At 38.3% G+C, this 18,897-nt stretch overlaps 1 protein-coding gene across 1 annotated transcript in view; it reads left to right on the plus strand.

Moving 5' to 3' along the window:
• Window positions 1–7,132: 7,132 nt before the first annotated feature.
• Window positions 7,133–18,897, plus strand: part of LOC107853211 (conserved oligomeric Golgi complex subunit 7) — a 17,132-nt gene continuing 5,367 nt past the window's right edge. The window contains exons 1-8 of the mRNA XM_016698213.2: window positions 7,133–7,643; window positions 9,773–9,862; window positions 10,013–10,132; window positions 10,220–10,321; window positions 10,448–10,722; window positions 14,914–15,059; window positions 15,506–15,704; window positions 16,448–17,126. Coding sequence (XP_016553699.1) covers window positions 7,356–7,643; window positions 9,773–9,862; window positions 10,013–10,132; window positions 10,220–10,321; window positions 10,448–10,722; window positions 14,914–15,059; window positions 15,506–15,704; window positions 16,448–17,126 — 1,899 coding nt within the window. The 5' untranslated portion in view covers window positions 7,133–7,355. The remainder of the gene's footprint in view (window positions 7,644–9,772; window positions 9,863–10,012; window positions 10,133–10,219; window positions 10,322–10,447; window positions 10,723–14,913; window positions 15,060–15,505; window positions 15,705–16,447; window positions 17,127–18,897) is intronic.

An 18,897-nucleotide genomic window follows, 5' to 3' on the forward strand; every position in this document is an offset into this window, starting at 1 on the left:
GCGTCTTATGCTATAAAAGCGATTCAGGAACTCATGTTCCAATTGCTCCCAACTATCAATAGAGATAGGCTCAAGGTTTGTATACTAATCAAAGGCATTTTCCTTTAAGGAATGAACAAACTTTTTGACATGATAGTCACCGTGAGTTCTAACATTATTACATGTCTCAACAAAGTGTGCGATATGCTATTTTGGGGTCCCTTTGCCCTCAAATTATTAAAATTTGGGAGGTTGATAGCCAGCATGCATTTTGAGGCTATCAATCCTTGCCATGTAAGGCTTGGCATAAGCAAGGAAAGACTTCAAGACAACATCATACTTGTCGTTGAGGGTTTCTTCAATTGGTCAATCAGGATCATTCCCTCAGAAAAAACTTGCACATCTTTAGTCGGTGGTGTTTGTTTCACTGGATGTTCTATCTCATGAACCTCTATAGATTTTCCAGGCACATGGCTAGACTCTCCATCTATCAGGCCTTCCACCCTATCCACTATCTTATTAATCTGAGCATCTTGATTCTGAGCGTATTTGGTCAGGCCCTAAATTGCCTTTGCCAGATTCGCAAGCTGCTCTTCTATAGATGAGGCATCAGTCACCATCGTTTTCATAATCACTAGAGATGTTGGAGAGTAGCATGGATTATCATACAAGTTGATATTTGAAGTGCTCAACTTATACGGTGTAGTCGGAGATGATGAGTTGCTTGAACGACCATCGCTATTTACGCCAGAGCATTTAGAACCGGAATGCTCAAGTAGAGATAGAGTCTTCTTAAGTGATTCTGCCACACTGTTTCCTCCTTCCGAAGCACTATCATTGGACTTTTTTCCTTTTGGGGTTGAAGATCTAAAAATTGAAGTTGGTTCGGACGACACTGGATGTGTTTGTTATCTTTGAAAGCCTGTCTTGCTCCTTGTGACAACTCCTAAGCTTCCAAAAGTAACACCAAGGATTCTTTCTACTTCAGCAGTGAGCTTTGAATCAGTAGCCTTGGAAGTAGTTGATTGAGAGTTGACCATCTTGAAAGTCATTTCAGTGTTGTTGAACTTTGCAGTTGGAAAAGTTAAGATGAGAGGTAGAGATTGTCCCACTGGGCGTGCCAGAATTTATTGGACAGTAAAATTTTGAGACCTTAAAATAAATAATTCGAGATAAGAAAAATATTACAATAATCAATTTATTGATTTCAATATGTGAGTGTTACAATCTCTATAAATCCTCTGATTTGCCTTTTCAAATATAAATTCAAGGGCTTATAGCTTGATCTTGAATTTAAACTTTATTTGTTGATTTGAGGGACTTGATCTCGACTTGTGATTGAATTAAGGGCTTTTGAGCTTGTTCTTGAATATTGCGGTCTTGATCTTGAATCTTGATGAACTTGATTTGAATGCTTGAGTTTTGTAGAGAAATTGCGGCGTTTGATCCACGAGCTTTTTATTGCTTCTTTTTAGAGTTCTTGGGTCGGTCCTTTTCTTAATTATGAGACCCCTATTTATAGTTATGGAAAGGGGAAGAGTCATGATGAAGATGGACTTTCTTTGACCAATCAGATTTGAGTGACGTAGCTCCTTTTATGGGCTTTGATTTCATGGGCCTGTTGCATCATTTTGACATGTGGCATGATCCTATTGGATCCTTCCCTTGACTTGGCATGTCACGTCATTTGACAAGTGGTGCTTATTTGGGCCTATAGAATATGACAATTTCTTTGGCTTAATAAAGTGGGCTCATCATTTGTAGGCCAAATTAATGGACTAGCCCCATAAAGATTGGACTTTATTTAAATCCATACATGTTTGGACTTAAATAATTAATCTAATTATATTAATCCATAATATTTATTTGGAATTAATCTATTTTGAATTTAATATAATCCGAATTTTGTACGGATTTCAATTTAATAAAGTTTTGTTTCCCACAGACTCGTGTCCTTGATCTATATCCACTTGGGACTTCAGTCTTTTTAGGTCTTGATCACTGTTTTACATACGACTTCTCTAAATAATTCGTACTCAGACTTCTAACTCATATCCATCTGATACTTCAATTCCTACATAGTGTCTTAGATTCTATTATGCTTACTATTACAGTATACGACTCGTACCCTAACTTATGACTGGGATACTAGAGTCGTATCTTTTTCATACTTGGTTTCTTGATTTGGCTTTTGGTTTTGTTCCTCATACAATTTAGCATCGAGTGGTAACGAATGGTTATGACTCAAGAGCAGGCTCGTATACTAAGCGGAGTTGGTCTTTTTGTCCTCTGTTCATCCAAATAATGTTATAAACTTGTTTTACTTGTAATTCACACCAAAGTGCATCATATCTAACAAAACACCCTAAGTTCATGCATAAATTCATGGTTTTAAGCATCAAAAGTGTCATGTTTCCACGCCACATCACACGTCTAGCACGGCCTGCAGATGAATCTCTCAAAGTCTGATCGTCACCCTTACTAGGGCGAATATTAGTACCAAACTAACCTCCGTCAGTGGTCCGAAAAACTGCCTGAACTGGTTGACTAGTTTGACTAGTCCGAAGAGCTGCCTGAACTAGTATGACTCTGATGTGAAGGATACCCAACATGAGAACTATAGCCTCTGAATCGGGAATTAATATGGCTCCCACTAAATCTGCCCTGGTACTTGGGCCTCTTATCACGACCCTCATGGTGCATGTCCTCCATTACTCTAGTATAATCTAAAACCTCTGCAAAAGTTCTACCCGTAGCAACTAGACTCTGAGTAGCCATCTGAATAGGGAGCCTCAATCCTCTCAAAAAGCAGTGAACTCTCTCATACCCAGTATCCAAAATAAAAGTCGCATGCCTAGATAGCTCATGGAAATGGGCCTCATACTCAACGACTGTCATAAAATCCTGCTCCAATCTGGTGAACTGATCCCGCAATTGATCTCTAAGGCTGCGTGGTATTTACTTCTCCAAGAATATCTCAGAGAATTGAGTCCATAATAGGGGAGAAGCTCCGTCTGGCCTAGAACTCATAAAACCTCTCCACCAATGTCAAGCAGATAAATCCAACTGAAATATGATGTAATCCACACCACGAGTCTCAACAAGGCCTAGTCTACAGAGCCTATCCTTGAAAGCAGTAAGAAACTCAAATGCATCCTCACTAGGAGCACTGAAAACCTAGGCGGAGCCAACCTCAAAAATTTACCCAACATCTTCTGATCCCCAACAGACATAGTAGGCTAGGTCATAACTGGCTGAGTGGCCATCGGCTTAACAACTGCCAGCATAAAAGGAACCTCAACTCTAGAAATTGTAGCTATAGGTTGTACTCCTGCCCCACTAGCCTGTGCATTATCAATAATACCCAACAGTTAAACCATGATGTCTCTAAGCAATAAAGAGGGAATATAACTTGGTGAAGCTTGGGCTGGTCTCTGGCCCACCGCTGGCTGTGGCGGAGGAATCTATGGATCAGGTATAGGAATGGGGTTTTAGGGAGGTGGCCCATCCTGGTCCCTAACTGGGGATATATCATAAGGTTGTTCTTAAAAAGAAGTAGGATCCTTGGGCTCAGTCTCGGGATCCTCCTCACGCATAGCTGTAGCACGTGTCCTGGGCATCTGCGAAAGAGTAAAATCAAGAAAATATCCTACAAATCAACTCAAACTCTTAACACGATATGAGTACAAGAAGTGAAGGAATCCTAAGAATGTCCCACAGCCTCCGAAAGATAGAAATTACATGTCAACGTTCTAATCCTCAGGACTCTATTAGACACTTGTTATTGTATCGACAATTCTGGTGAAACCTAGGCTCTAATCCTAATTTGTCATGACCCAATACACAAGTCATAATGGCACCTACTAAAACCCATCAGTAGGTAAGCCAACACCGTAACCCGGAGCTAAGACAATGGGTTACTTCGATAGGAATGCCCAACCAACCTAAATACACGAATACAATTATAATCGACAGTGTTCCACTAAAAGAAGATAGTCAAAATACAGATACCAATCCCACGACATAGTAATATCGGTACAAGAGCATGTAAGTTTAATAATAGGAAATAACTCATAAGTCTAAAATAGTCAATACATTTCATCTCAAACACAAAAGACTAAACATAAATAAAGGTAAATGGGTGAATCGAAACTCCAAGAGCTCACCCTGTCTTTGGAAGATCAACACTGTACGAACTCAACTCAACGACGATAACTAGTACTCGAATCTGCACCAAAATGGAACAAAAATATAGTATGAGTATCAAAACAACGGGTACTCAGTAGGAATCATCGGTCGATTGAGCTAAATTATGATATAAAGCAAGATCATCAGTCAACGAAACAAGGTTCACTAACTAGAATTCTAGACTTAAAGCCATCAAGTAAGATAGACACATAGTAGTCAACTAATAACCACACAACTCACTTTAATAAGCCATATACCTTAATTAATTCATTTACCCAATACTATAAAAACTTACTAGGTAAATCCTCAAATGCTACACAATGCTCGAGAGCAAGTTTGATATGAAATATCTTGGAGTTGTGAATGTGGTCTTAGGAATAAAAATCCATAAAACTGCACAAGGGTTGGCATTGTCACAGTCTCATTATATCGAAAAATATACTTGACAAATTCAAGTATATGGAATTCGGTATTACCAAGACTCCATTGGATGTGAGCTTTGCACTTCGAAAGAATGAAAGTGAAAGTGACTCACAATTGGAGTACGCAAGAGGGATGTTTAATGTATATAATAAAATGTACACGACCAGACATAGCATGCGCTATTGGTAAATTGAGTCGGTACACGAGTAATCCCAACAAAACTCATTGGATGACAATGAAAAGAGTTTTGGGGTATCTTAAATACACTCAAGTCTATGCTTTGCATTATAATAAATATCCCGTGGTACTCGAAGGATATAGTGATGCAAATTGGATCATCGGATCGAATGAAGTAAAATCCACAAGTGGATATGTATTTACTCTCGGTAGAGGAGCAGTTTCTTGGAAATCATCCAAACAAACTTGTATTGCTCGCTCTACAATGGAATCTGAATTTATCGCATTGGATAAAGTCGGTGAAGAAGTAGAATAACTCCAAAAATTTTTGGAAGATATTCCTTATTGGCCCAAACTAGTGGCACTAGTATGTATACACTGTGATAGCCAAGCGGCAATAGGTAGGGCAGAAAGCATGATGTACAACGGTAAATCTCGTCACATACGATGAAGACATAATATCGTTAGGGAACTTCTCTCTAGTGGAATTATCACTATTGACTATGTAAAGTCAAAGGATAATGTATCAGATCCATTTACAAAAGGCCTAGCTAGAGAAGGAGTGGAAAGGACATCCAAGAGAATGGGTTTAAGTCCTATGACAAGTCAACATGGCGGTAACCCTACCTAGCAGACTGGAGATCCCAAGAGCTAGGTTCAAAGAGATCAAACAAAGTTGTGACTGACAGGTTCAACATTGTCAATATACCCAACTCATTCTCATGATGTAGACAATGGTTAGTAAACAAGGATAAGACTTAAGGTGAAAAGTTTTTTAATGATTATCTAAATTTGGCAAATTTGACCAAATAGTTTAATCTATAGGATTGAACGTTTAGAAATCACCTATGTAAGGGCGAAGTGGAAGCCGCTTCAAGGAGAATGTTAGTAAAGGCCTATTCTCTAAACTCTCATGAAACTGGGACGTGTTCATGGCTGAAAAGAACAAAATCGTGAGAACCATAAACGGTAAAAGACTGGTTGTGTAACATGTGTTGTCAAGGTGTACATTAAAGGTCGACGGTTCAAAGATATCAAATCTACTGATTGACCGAGTGCTTTCGATGCATGTTCACCACGGAAAGTTCAAAGGGAAACCCACTTATCTAGATGAAATTAGTCTTTGCTTGATGATCACATACTTGTCTGTAAAATTTTATGAAAAATAGTCATTCCCCATTCATGTGCGGGATTGTTGGGTTCAAAGTATATGAAAAGTGTGAATGAAAATGGAGGAACCCAAGTGGAAGGAAAAATAGAGAAGAAAATACTAAAATGGAAAGTGTACTCTAAAATGGAAAGTCTACTACTCCTCCCACATTGGTGGGAGAATATGACTTTCAAGTGTTTATATTAAGAAACACTTATTCCACTTGGTAAGTGAGGTAAGAAATAAGAGATGCCTCACGCCGTCGTCGTTGCTCGCTCGGCTCAACTTCGGTTTCGGATTTGGAAAATGGTCGATCGATGAGATTTATCTTTTTGGACAAAATTTATTTGACAGAAAATTAATCTGAAGGGAAAATAAAAAACGCAGTAAATTTTTTTGTGTTTTGATTCTCCAGTTATATGCATGCATGCAACGTTTCAAATTGATGCTTCAAAAGGATGAACTGTTTCGAACTGATGCTTCAAAAGGATGCAATCCTTCAACGAAATGACACACTGATTCATGAAATGGTTTGTCTGTTCGAAAAAAATGCAATCTTTGGACGAACAGACATGATTTTTCAGGAAAGGTCACACCTTTTAAAGTGAACCATTGCCACTTTTCAGAAGAGGCGTATGAAGACTATATAAACCTGCTTTCATCCACAGATTTAGATACGAATTTTCTGGATTACAAACTCTGCTCTAGTCTTCAAAACATTCTGTATAATCAATCAAACTATTGAGTGAGTTCGTTGAATCCAATAATTTCAGGTACCACTATTGTTCGGATTGAAGGCTATTTTATCCTGGGAGGAAGGCTGCATAACCTCGGGTATAGTGAGGGGAATTACACTCCGTGAAGTCGGGGGACTTGGCCTTACAAATTCTATTTCATCTATTTTCTGAAAATAAACACATTTCTTAGATAGATTATTCATAATCTAGTGTTGAAGGTGTTAAATAACTTCAAAAGTATTCTTGTCTTAGACTTGAACTAGAGTTGAAGTTGGTGTTGCATATATACAATTTCTTATATCCGAATACCATAATATAATAATAAGTACATTAGTCTAGTAATTATCTAATATTTTTTGTGATGAATGAGGTTGACAGGAGATGAGTGACAGGTGGAAAATCAATTTTCCGGGAAAGAAAGGTTTGCCTAGTAAGAAAGTGAGGCAAAACAAAGATTTTACAGACTCTTAAAAGTGTGGTTGCCCCTCTTTGTTTAGCATATATTTTTTCCACCAAATAAAAAGATCATAAAAAATAAAAAGCTAACAACCCTTGCATTCTTTAATTTCGTGGAAATTATTTAACACGGGGGTTGCAAAAACATCTTTTTCCGTGTCTAAGAAAAGAAGGGGATAAAAAGCAAACTACTACCAGAACATCAGAGACTGAAAACCGGAGAAGATCAGAAATTGGGTAGGGGAATGATGATGGTGGATCTGGGTTCGTTCTCCGACCAGAAATTTGACCCCCAAAAATGGATAAACGCAGCGTGCCAGTCACGACACCCACAGGATCCACTGGACAAACACCTGGTGGATCTGGAAATGAAGCTTCAGATGGTGTCCGAAGAGATCGCCTCTTCCCTTGAGGAGCAAAGCGCTGCCGCACTCCTCCGTGTTCCCCGCGCTACTCGGGATGTCATCCGCCTCCGTGACGATGCTCTCTCTCTTCGTTCCTCTCTGTCCGCCATCTTCCTAAAGCTTAAAAAAGTTCACCTCTCTTTTCCCTGCATTTACATTTTCTTTTTCATTGTTGATATATATATATATATATATAAGAAATGTGAAAGATGAAGAATCCTCCCGAAGAATACAAGTACATCTACATCTCAAACCCCAAACTAGTTGGGGTTGCCTCTATAATTCCTCAGTGTTTATCCTGAACTCATATGGTAAAAGAAAGAAAGAAACAAAGGAAGAAGGAAGAGTATAAGAGCATTTGTTTTTAACCTAAACTTGCCAGGATCGGCTATATAAATCTTCACTAACCATGTGTATCCAATCAAACTCATCTCATGCCTTAATCATACCAAATAAAAGTAAAAGTAAAAAGAAATTTAAATATATCAATAATAGTATAATATTTAGTTCCTGTATTCTTACTGCATATATATCTATGATTAGACTAAATATACTCCTAGAAAAGCGTTGGAACTAAATAAACGTACTTACATGGCTCTACATATCCCTAACTAGTTGATATTACCGATATAAATCTTTTCGTTATTGTGTTCTATTTATCTAATTAGACTAAATATACTCCTAGAAAAGCGTTGGAACTAAATAAACGTACTAACATGGCTGTACGTATCCGTAACTAGTTGATATTACCGATATAAATCTTTTAGTTCGATTGTGTTCTATTTATCTAAGTTTGCTTGAATTCCAAGAAATTGTAAGTCATTTCAAGACAACTTCCTTCCATGTTATTTCAGGTTTACCTCGGCCCTTTATAGCACCTTCACTTTACATGGTCTCATACGTATGTGTCGGTACATCTGGAGGTTGATGCAAGGCTTGACAAGACCATTTTAAGCGACCTTGATAAGAATCGGGTTACTTGAAAAAAAAGAAGAAAATAATGAGCAAATTGAAAAATAGGAAGACTAAAGACTAGAAAAATAAAATGGACGAAATTTGAGAAATAAATCCCTAAATCTCAAACATAATTGCTAAGAACCATAATTGATTGTATTAAACCTAATTAGGGGATTTGGGCTAGTCATATATACAAGCAGATTCAGTTCAAGAACTTAGATGAAAGTGATCTAGACCCCTAATTGAATAATTAAAGATAATAATTAGTATGAGACTAATTACCTTCTCCAATTAGTTCAAATATGAACCATAAATATCAAGCACAAAACTAATCTTAACTCTTAAAGAAATCGTTCTTGTGAGGTTGTAAGATAACTTCTAACTAGCCAAAACACAAAGGTATACAAAAAAGAACTCTCAAGAATATTGATAATAATGTTGTTGTAAAAAAAACAAATCCACCCCTAGATATAGGGGAAATTTCGAGCAATCATATGTCAAATAGAATGGGATTCGAATTCTATTCTTGTGGAAATAGTAAATCGTAAAACCTAACTAGGAAGCTAGAAAAACATGTAAAATAAATGTCAACACTTATTCCAAAAACTACCTAACAAAGAAAGGGAGTAAGTCACAAATTTTTGCACCAAAACACACAGACTTGCATGTAAATCAGTCTTTTGGGTCGTGTAACTCTTCCCATGTTAGGCGTGCAAATCGGCTCACTTTTGGGTAGAAATTTCAGCTCTCTTTTCTGCTCTTCTTGACCTCTATGTTGTCCTAATTTTCCTCCTCTTGGACTCGGGCTTGGACCATGAAATACGTGCAGCACTTAGCCCACTCCTATAATTCTTGGGCTCTTCTTCCACAATAAGCATCTTCTTGATTTCCCATTGAAGCCTAGCAACCTTGCCTGGCATCTCCTCAACTTCCAAAGCTTCACTCATGTTCTTATGGAGACATGCCATCATGAATGCTATCAGATCTTCTCTCATTTAGCCTCAACGCATGCTACTTGCACCTTTTAGTGGTTATTTTTTATCTTATCTATAATCACATGTTGATCTTAGCATCTCCATCTTTGTGACACTTTATCTTATGGATACTGTAGCGCCTATATTCATTACATAACATTACAGGTGAAGTAATTTTTTGTCAAATTAAAGTTGCCATATGTCTTCCCTCCAATAACTGTGGGTTTTTACCAGGAGCATGTGTGCTCTGTAGAATTTTTAATGAGGCTCCGCAGAAATTAAACCAATGAGTCTTTCCCCCTCTCACAACTTTGAATTCCTTCGCAGGCTGAGGGATCATCTGCTGAATCTGTAGTTACACTAGCAAAAGTTGATTCTGTCAAGCAGAGAATGGAAGCTGCATATGAAACATTGCAGGTAATACTTTTGTCAAAGTAATGTTTAACTTAAATTTCACCTCTGGATAAAAACATTCCCTGTATCTAAGGATACGCTAGCAATTATTGCTGTTTCCTGCTAATTTTATGTTTTTATGACCTCTAAATACTTGAATTTTCTTATTCTAAGGATGCTGCTGGTTTAACCCAATTAAGCTCAACAGTGGAGGAAGTATTTTCCAGTGGTGATCTTCCACGGGCTGCAGAAACTCTGGCTAATATGAGGCACTGCTTGTCTGCTGTTGGAGAGGTGGGTTTACTTGCATGTTTCATGCCACTGTGTGTTGCATGGGCAGTGAAGTAGTTCTTGCTTTAGTAAGTCTCCTGCTATTTTCAGGTTGCCGAATTTGCCAATATTAGGAGGCAGCTTGAAGTTTTAGAAGATAGACTAGACTCAGTGGTCCAATCTCGACTAACAGATGCTCTAAGCAATCGAAGGGTGACTTTAGCTCTCTTTCTCCTTGTAACCCTTTTCTAAAAGTTATATTTATGTTTTCAAATGAATGCATTCTTCCACGATGAACCAGTAAGGAAACTGTAAAAAACCCTTGTTGCCATTTCATAGGTTGATGTTGCCCAAGAAATGCGTGCGATTCTACTGAGAATTGGGAGATTCAAGTCGTTAGAGCTGCACTACACCAAGGTCCACCTCAAGCCAATCCAGCAGCTTTGGGAAGATTTTGACTTGAGGCAGCAGGCTAAGAAAGTTGCAAATGCGAAAAGTGAAATAGATAGAGTATCAAATTCTCAGGATTTTCAATCATCCATGATATCATTCTCAAGTTGGCTGCCTAGTTTCTACGATGAATTATTGCTTTATCTTGAACAGGAATGGAAGTGGTAAGGATAGCGTTTCTGCATCTTTTTCTCCGATAATACTACTTAGTTTTGCACCTAGGGCTTTGGTCCAGTGGAAGGACGCAATGCGAGATGTGACAGTGGGGCGTATGTCATGGTTAGAACCCTGCTGCTGACTAAAAACCTGGAATTTAAGTGAAAGCAGGGTAGAGGGGGAAGCTGTATTCTCCAGAGTTTTGAATTGTGGACCAACTAATTTTGGGCCAGCTAACTCACTTGGGATTTTTGGTTATCAAAAATGAAAGAAAAAATCTACTTCGTTTTCCTCCTATACATTAGAAGTCATATGCTCTCTTGCTTTCAGATTTCTTAACTTTGTCTTACTTGAGGTTGCTGTTTAAGCATGGTCATATGCTGGACTGACATCTAGATATTGGTTCTTATAAGTACAGCTTAGGAATGAAAAAGTTCACTATCAGAAGTTGTGGTTTAGGCACGAGAGAATGAACCTGGAAGATCCCAGGGTTGAAATGCTCCTATAGATCTCTGTGCGATTCTGGCTGCTCTAACATTGGTGGGTAGATTATCTGACACCGATGGTTCTGGACTATAGCAGACTGCCTGATCAATAGGTATTGGTGTAGAATGAAAAAACATGAAATGGTAAAAAAACTGCTCGAGATTTCCGATTTCTTTTGTGGCTTCATTTCCCTTGCATATTCTTTTTTCTCTTCTCTTCCTTAGGTGAACTCTATTTTGTCTCCAGTAAATCTTTTTCCTCCTTATTACAATGGAAAAATTAAGGTCAAAGCCTGCATGCAACCTGTGGGTGATGGACTGCAGATTAGGCTGTTTCCATTTTTTCTTTTTGATAAGTTAGGATTTAGATAAGGTTGTTACTATTCCAAACTGATAGGCAGAAAGAGAAACTTGGTAACCATAAAAAAGCGTTTTTGAAGTTAAGGATTATAGGAGAGACGGAACTGGCATTCAAGTATATACCCGACCCAAGCTGTTAAAAAGAAGCTTACATGCAACCATAACATTTTTATGCCCCATTCAGGATGTATTCAGACAGAAACTTTGGAATCATCTCATCGGTTTCTTGAACAATATGATGTGGCGAGTATAATGTTGAGTGGAATTGAGACATCTTTTATGCAGTTCTTACTTTGTCACACTTAAAGGGTGAAAGCATATTGGTTTTCAGGTTAAGGGGTCTGGAACTAAGTGGTTAATTGGTTTGGGGTGTGTGAGAGAGAGAGCATTGAGTGATTAATTGGTGAAATATTAATATAAGTTAAACGACGACATAAGATGTCAATGTAGCTACTTCCAAGGCAGCATGGGCTTCTAGAAGCAGTATAATTTGGTGAGAGGCTTCAAGTGACTGGTCTAACAGATGCATTAGAAGAGGCTAACATAGAAATCTCTACAGTCCAATGACCCACAGAACTTCTCTAGAAATTCTCCTTACATAGAACCGCAAAACCTTATAGCTAGAAGTACACCTTTTTCAGCCAAAATCTATCAACATCAACGCAACTAATTATGATTTTTCGCCCAAAAGATAGCATAAATTTTCCTTATCAAAAAAATAAAAATAAAAAATTATATATATCTACATACACTAGAAATAGGAGCCCGTGCCAGAACAACCCAATATATTTTACTTTTTGTCCAAATTTATATGGTACAGATGGAAGTTGGAGAGCCAACCAAATTTTTTGTATGATTTTTAAGTATTCTAAGTTATTAATTATTGATTTATACTACATTTACAAAATTTTCAGATGCTCTTTGTTATTCTATTTGTTTTTTTGCAAACATGAATTGAATTTTTTAATTATCTCGGAGCCTCAGAGGAAAGAAAAATCGTTCTTTGCTTTGACTTTGATGAAATTTTTTTACTACCGAGGATGCTAATGTAATACCCCAAATCATTTTGATTATGTATGTAACACTCAATGGGCTGCTGATTGCTGCTGATTGTAGAATAATAAATACCTCACAAAGCTGGAAGATGAATTGCTTAGCCAAGACTGTCTTGACCTTAGCCTTTTTTTTCTATTTAGCTTCAGATTCCTGTTCGTGATCCCAGCCTTGAAATCATTCACTCCATCGCCTCCTCAGTCTTCTTGCATCTTTCTATCTTTTCAAATTGACTAAGCGCCAAGCCTACTTGTGAAGGAAGAGTCGTCGGGCTATTGCAGAGTGAAGGAAGGCGGAAAGGTCTCTTGTCTTGTCCTAGGCCTACTTGGGTCAACACCCATAAAGTGTTGAATATATTTTTTAAGTTGTTAGTTATTATGCTTTATAGGACTTTCTATGTAATTTTCAAGTAATATATGTTACTCTCACTGTCCCAATTTATATGGCATTGATAGAATTTGGAATGTCAAACAAATTTTTTATGCGCCTTTAAATGTTTTAAGTTGTTAATTATTGTGGTTTATAACACTTTTTATGAAATTTTCAAGTAATATATATTACTCCCTCTATCCCAATTTATGTTGAACCAATAGAATTATGAGTATCAATCAAGAATATTTATGCCTTTTGAATATTTAAAATTGTTAGTTATTGTAATTTATAGTGCTTGTTACGTACTAGAAGCAAGCATGTTGACCACTAGCTGCCTGCTTTTGGCCGCTTCTAAATAGTATAATATATAACAGATTAAATAGAAAAGTAGGATAAACTAATTAAAATGGAAAAAGTATAAAATTTACCAAAATGCCCTCGGCTAGAAGCAAGCATGTTGACCACTAGCTGACTGCTTTTGGCTGCTCCTAAATAGTATAATATAATATAATATAATATAATGTTGACCTCCTGTGTCAAATCATTGAACTTGCACTCCAAGTATTTCACCGTGGTCCTGCTTAACCTAAACTCTAGGGTTTGTCTCCAAACGTCCAACTTATCATTGACTCCTCCCTAATGAGAACTACATCATTAACAAGTAGTATACACCAATGCACTTCCCCTTTTATATGCCGCATCAATACATCCATTACCAGGGCGAATAAAAACTACTAAGAGTTGATCCCCGGTGCAACCTTGTCAAATAGGGAAGTGCTTCGAATCTTCTCCACCGTCCTCACAAGAGTTTTTGCTCCGTCGTTGTACATGTCCTGAATCGATCTAGTGTATGCCACGAAAACTCCTCTAACCTCCAAGCACCTCCCTAGAATCTCCCTGGGACTGTCATACGCCTTCTCAAGTTCGATAAACACCATGTGTAAGTCCTTCATCCTCTCCCTATAGTGTTCCACCAATCTCCTCACAAGATGAATGACCTCGGTAATTGAGCAACCTGACATGAATTCAAACTGATTCTCGAAAATAGTCACAATCCTCCTCATCCTCAACTCTACCAACCTTTCCCAAACCTTCATAATGTGACTCAACAACTTGATACCCCTATAGTTGTTGCAAGTTTGAATGTCACCCTTGTATAAAGGAATCATCGTACTCCATCTCCAAGTTTCGGGCATCTTTGCCATCCTAAAAATGACGTCAAACAACGCTGTCAGCCACTCCATACCTCATAAATTGGGATAGAGGAACTACTTGTTTTCTCACACCTAAAATTGAAAACAAACAAGTGAATTGCTTGACAATACATATCATATTCTCAACTCTTTTAAAGGTTTTTCTTAGATTTTTTCCTTACTATTATCCAAAATGAATAAGGAGGCAATCGCCCAAACCAGAGGTCTTGGGTTCGAGCCTTGGGAATGGACTCACCATTACTAGGGAAAGGCTACCCCCAAAGTGTAACTTTCTGGTGCAAGTACGAATAAGCTGGGTACCAAAGCAGAAAGACAGACACCAGGTGGGAAACTGAAAAATATGGTTACTGGTGGAAGCAACCGGGTTGGTGTTTCAACTGTACTTTAACACCTTTAAACCATATGCATACTCGAAAACAGTTTTCATGAAGAAATTAATATACAAAAGATATTATGTTTGCCACATTCTAGAAAGGTAAAGAGAAAAGAGAAGAGGGATTCTACTAACTTGGCTAGTCTCAATTTATGAGGAAGATGACTTTGATTCAATACCAACCAACCTCTTGCTTTATAACCCACAGACGGCCTTTCCCACCCAACCCCCTCCCTCGAAAAAAGGTCAAGAAAATATAGAAGAGAAAGTGGTGACAAATTATGATATCTTAATTTAATGTTGCTCTAGTGAACAATAGGTTTTTATAATTTTTTGGTGCAGGTGTCTGTTTGCCTTTCCAGAAGAGTACAGAACTCTTGTACCAAAATTACTAATTGAAACAATGTCAGCTATTACTGTGAGTTTTGCATCACAGATCAACCTTGCCACTGGGGATGCCGTGCCTGAGACAAAAGCCTTGGCTAAAGGTGTGGTTTTATTATTCTTTAGGAGTTCTGGAGAATCATGATCTAAACATAGACTTCTTGTTCTCTTGCACAGTTGCACGTAGTAGTATTATCTAAGCATAAGTTTATCATGTTTTCTGATCTTTCGGTTATGATGCTGCCTTCTCTTTTTCATCCAACTTTCTCTGCTTTCTCTTTTTCATCCAACTTTCTGAAGAATCGATGTCCAACTAATTCCCAAGCATATAAATGGCTTAAAGTAGTATTTATATGGAAGATTCAAAAATGAAGTTTTGAGCATGCAAATCAACTATTTGGATGTCACTATTACCACTTTATGCATGGAAAGATTCGGCTTTAATTTCCCCATTATATTCTTTTTGGATTTCACTATCTTTATACTTGGATAATCAAAGGTTTTGGATGTTTTCCATCCATTCTGCCTCAGATTTTGCATTGAATTTCAGGTATAATTGAAATTTCAAATGGAGATTTGCCAAAAGGTGCAAAGATTCAGACCAAACATTTGGAAGCTCTAATTGAACTTCATAATACAACTGGGAGCTTTGCTAGGAACATTCAACACCTGTTTTCAGACGCTGATCCTCAAGTTGTGTTGGATGCTCTGAAGGCAGTCTACTTTCCTTATGAATCTTTCAAAAGGCGGTATGCATGCATACAAAAAGCAAATATTCTTGTTTATCCCTTTTGTCTTCACATTTTTTTCCACTGCATGTGGCACTCCCTTGTGCAGATACCAAATTTTCTCTATTCATTCTTTCCGGTGCTTCCTTTTGAGGAGCAGCACTTTTATTCTCATGCGAAGGTCTTTTATTTTATTGCAATGCATTTATGGGGTGTGATTTGAGTTGAGTACCACCATCATGTAAGTTGTATATATAGCTTTAGCCCTTTCAAGTCTTGGATTATCGAGTAGGAAAAGTTAGTTCTCGTCTAGATGATTGAAGTTGCAGAAATATAGTGCTTTTGATGAGGATAGCAATATGCGTTAGTTGATTCTTCTTTTAATGCTTTTCTGCAAGTATTTTAGGAATAATGACTACTTAGCATCTTGTGGTATGTGATATTACATCACTCTGTTTTTCTCTCACATCCTAGACCTTTATGCTAGATGAAGCACAGCTGGAGCTGGTTGTAATAAGTATCAACTTGTAGGTCCATTAACTTGAGATTTCCTGCTTAAATTTTATCATCCTGATATGATCAGGCGTGTTGACTATTTACATGTGAAGGTCTTATCATTGGGTGGTTCTCTTAGACTGACTGTTGAGCATTTTTTTCAAATACTTTGTCTGGTGTCATTGGAGGATCTAAATTGTAATCTCAAGGTCATGTGCTTTTCAGTATCAAGTATCCGTACCCTAAATGCTTCTAAATTTGTGATCTAGATATGGACAGATGGAGCGTGCCGTTCTTTCTGGTGAGATTGCAGGACTTGATCTCAGAGGAGCTGCTGTTACTCTTGTGGGAGTCCAGGGAGTTGAACTTAGTGAAACTATCCGAAGGATGGAAGAATCAATTCCACAAGTCATTTTGCTTCTTGAAGCAGCAGTCGAAAGATGCATCAACTTTACTGGTGGTTCTGAGGTGGATGAACTAATTATTGCGCTGGATGATGTCATGCTACAGTATATTTCCACTTTGCAGGAAAACGTAAAATCATTGAGAGCAGTTTGTGGGTTGGATGTGGATGCTATTAGTACCAAAAAAGATACTGGAGCAGAAAGAAGGGAAGCAGCTTCAAATGCACGTAAGGTTGACTTCACATCAGGTGAGGAGGAGTGGTCATTTGTTCAAGGTGCACTGCAGATCCTCACAGTTGCTGATTGTTTAACCAGCAGATCTTCAGTCTTTGAAGCTTCTCTCAAGGCTACTCTTGCTAGGTTGAGTACAAGCCTCTCTCTCTCAGTTTCTCGGTCAAGTATCGATCAAAACAAGCCAGATGTAGTCAATGATGATGGAACTGGGCAATTATCTGTGGCTCAAAAGGCTGCCTTGGATGTAGCAGCTGTGAGATTAGTGGATATTCCTGAGAAGGCTCGGAAGCTTCTAAATTTATTGGAGCAGGTCAGTGGCTCCCACAATAGTTACACAGATCTGGGAGTTTGTCTTCCTCTGATTCCCTTAGCAATTCTATCCTTTCTTTAATTCCTTTTAGGGGTCTTTTGGTACGCCGGATAGGATAAACAAGGATATCCTGATACGGGTGTCACGGGCTCTAGACCATTTACTAGAAGTCAAGCTCGGGAACTACAAAGGCTTCAAGGCATGTTTATGAAAATGGATGCGGTTGGGCTTGTTGCAAACTCGCCCAAGGGAGTGTACGTATTGACATGTGGGGGCTGACATTAGGGGCCCAAAATACACCCCCAAGGCTGCCCCAAACACTCCACACCCTCCCCTTTCATTAAGGGCAAAGGGGTCCTTTTGCCATCCTTTTTGTAAAGACTATTTAAGGTGTTTCTTTAGTCTTGTTCTCTTAGTTAGCTTATTCTTAAAAATCACTTGTAATATTGAACATCATCTGCCTCTCAAGAAGAGAGTAGACCACCATTTGACACCACAAGAAATGGTTTCTTCTTGTATTGTGTGTATCGGCTAGAAACGAGAGTGCTTGAGGGAACCGAGCTCCTCTTGTGTTCCGTAAGAACGTGGTGCTTGTTAACTTGTTTTGTAGAGGTTTTAGAGTATTAATACACTCTTTAGTTGCTGCATTATGAGTTCTCCTTGCGTCAAGTTACCTATCTTCTCTATCGTTTAAGTTGGTGTTTGTTATTTCCGTTAAGTGTCTTGTGCGTGTGGACTGTTTGTGCGATTGCGGACTATTTCGTGCTCTTTTAGATACCGTTTGGTATCAAAGCTAAGGCTAGTTGTGTTCCTACACTACCAATCTTGGGCTCTCTTAGTCGAAAAAAAAAGTAAGTGTTGAAAATCTGAAAATTCCAAAAAGGAAGCAAATCTGTCCATTCTTCTTGTTTGGCCGAATTTGTGTCTAGTTATAGGTGTTATTTTGCTTGTCTTAGTAGTTTTGTGTGTTAGCTTGTTGTTTCTCTAGCACACTTGAGTCTAAGGGCCAAGATTTGAGCTTTTGTTTAGTGTTGTTGAAGGGTTGGATGACTTGAATATTGTTGTTGTTCATAAGTGTTCTTATTGTTGTTGATAATGTTCTTGAGGTGAATGTTCAACAAAAGTGTGGAACTTTTGTACAACTTGAACTCTCTTGCTAAATTGTACAACTTGAACTCCTTGCAAAATTGTACAACTTGAAGCAAGGAAACAAAAGTGTGGCAGCCTACTATGATGAGTTTCAACAACTTATCTTGAAACTTGATCATAGAGGAGAACAAGTGAGCCACGATATCATCCGGTTCAAGGTCGGCCTAAATAAGGAAATCTCTACACACATGACACTTCATAAGTTTGAAACTATTGAAGGGATCTTTCAAGCGGCTTTAGAGATTGAATGAGAGAACAGGGAAAGGTCGGCCTACAAAACCAAAGCCTACCAAGAGCCCTCGGGTTGGACCAAGGGGAAAGAAGTGGTTCCCTCGTCTTCGGGGTGGAACAAATCCAAACAACAACCAGTCAAGACCCCTCCACCCATGAGCAAGAGTGCTCAACCACCTCCTCCACAGTTTGAGGGAAAGCCGAATGTTTCTTCCAGTGTCAAGGGATTCCAATGCTTCAAATGCCACGGATGGGGACACAAGGCTAGTGAGTGTCCTAATCGGAGAAATGTGATATTGAGAGAAGGGAAATTGTATTTCTTGGGGGAAGAATTAGGACTTGAAGTGGCTGAAAATGAAGAAGTCGCTCAAGATGGAGAGGGAGGGAGGCC

This window comes from Capsicum annuum, chromosome 11 (genome assembly GCF_002878395.1).
Source record: "Capsicum annuum cultivar UCD-10X-F1 chromosome 11, UCD10Xv1.1, whole genome shotgun sequence".
Taxonomy (NCBI): domain Eukaryota; kingdom Viridiplantae; phylum Streptophyta; class Magnoliopsida; order Solanales; family Solanaceae; genus Capsicum; species Capsicum annuum.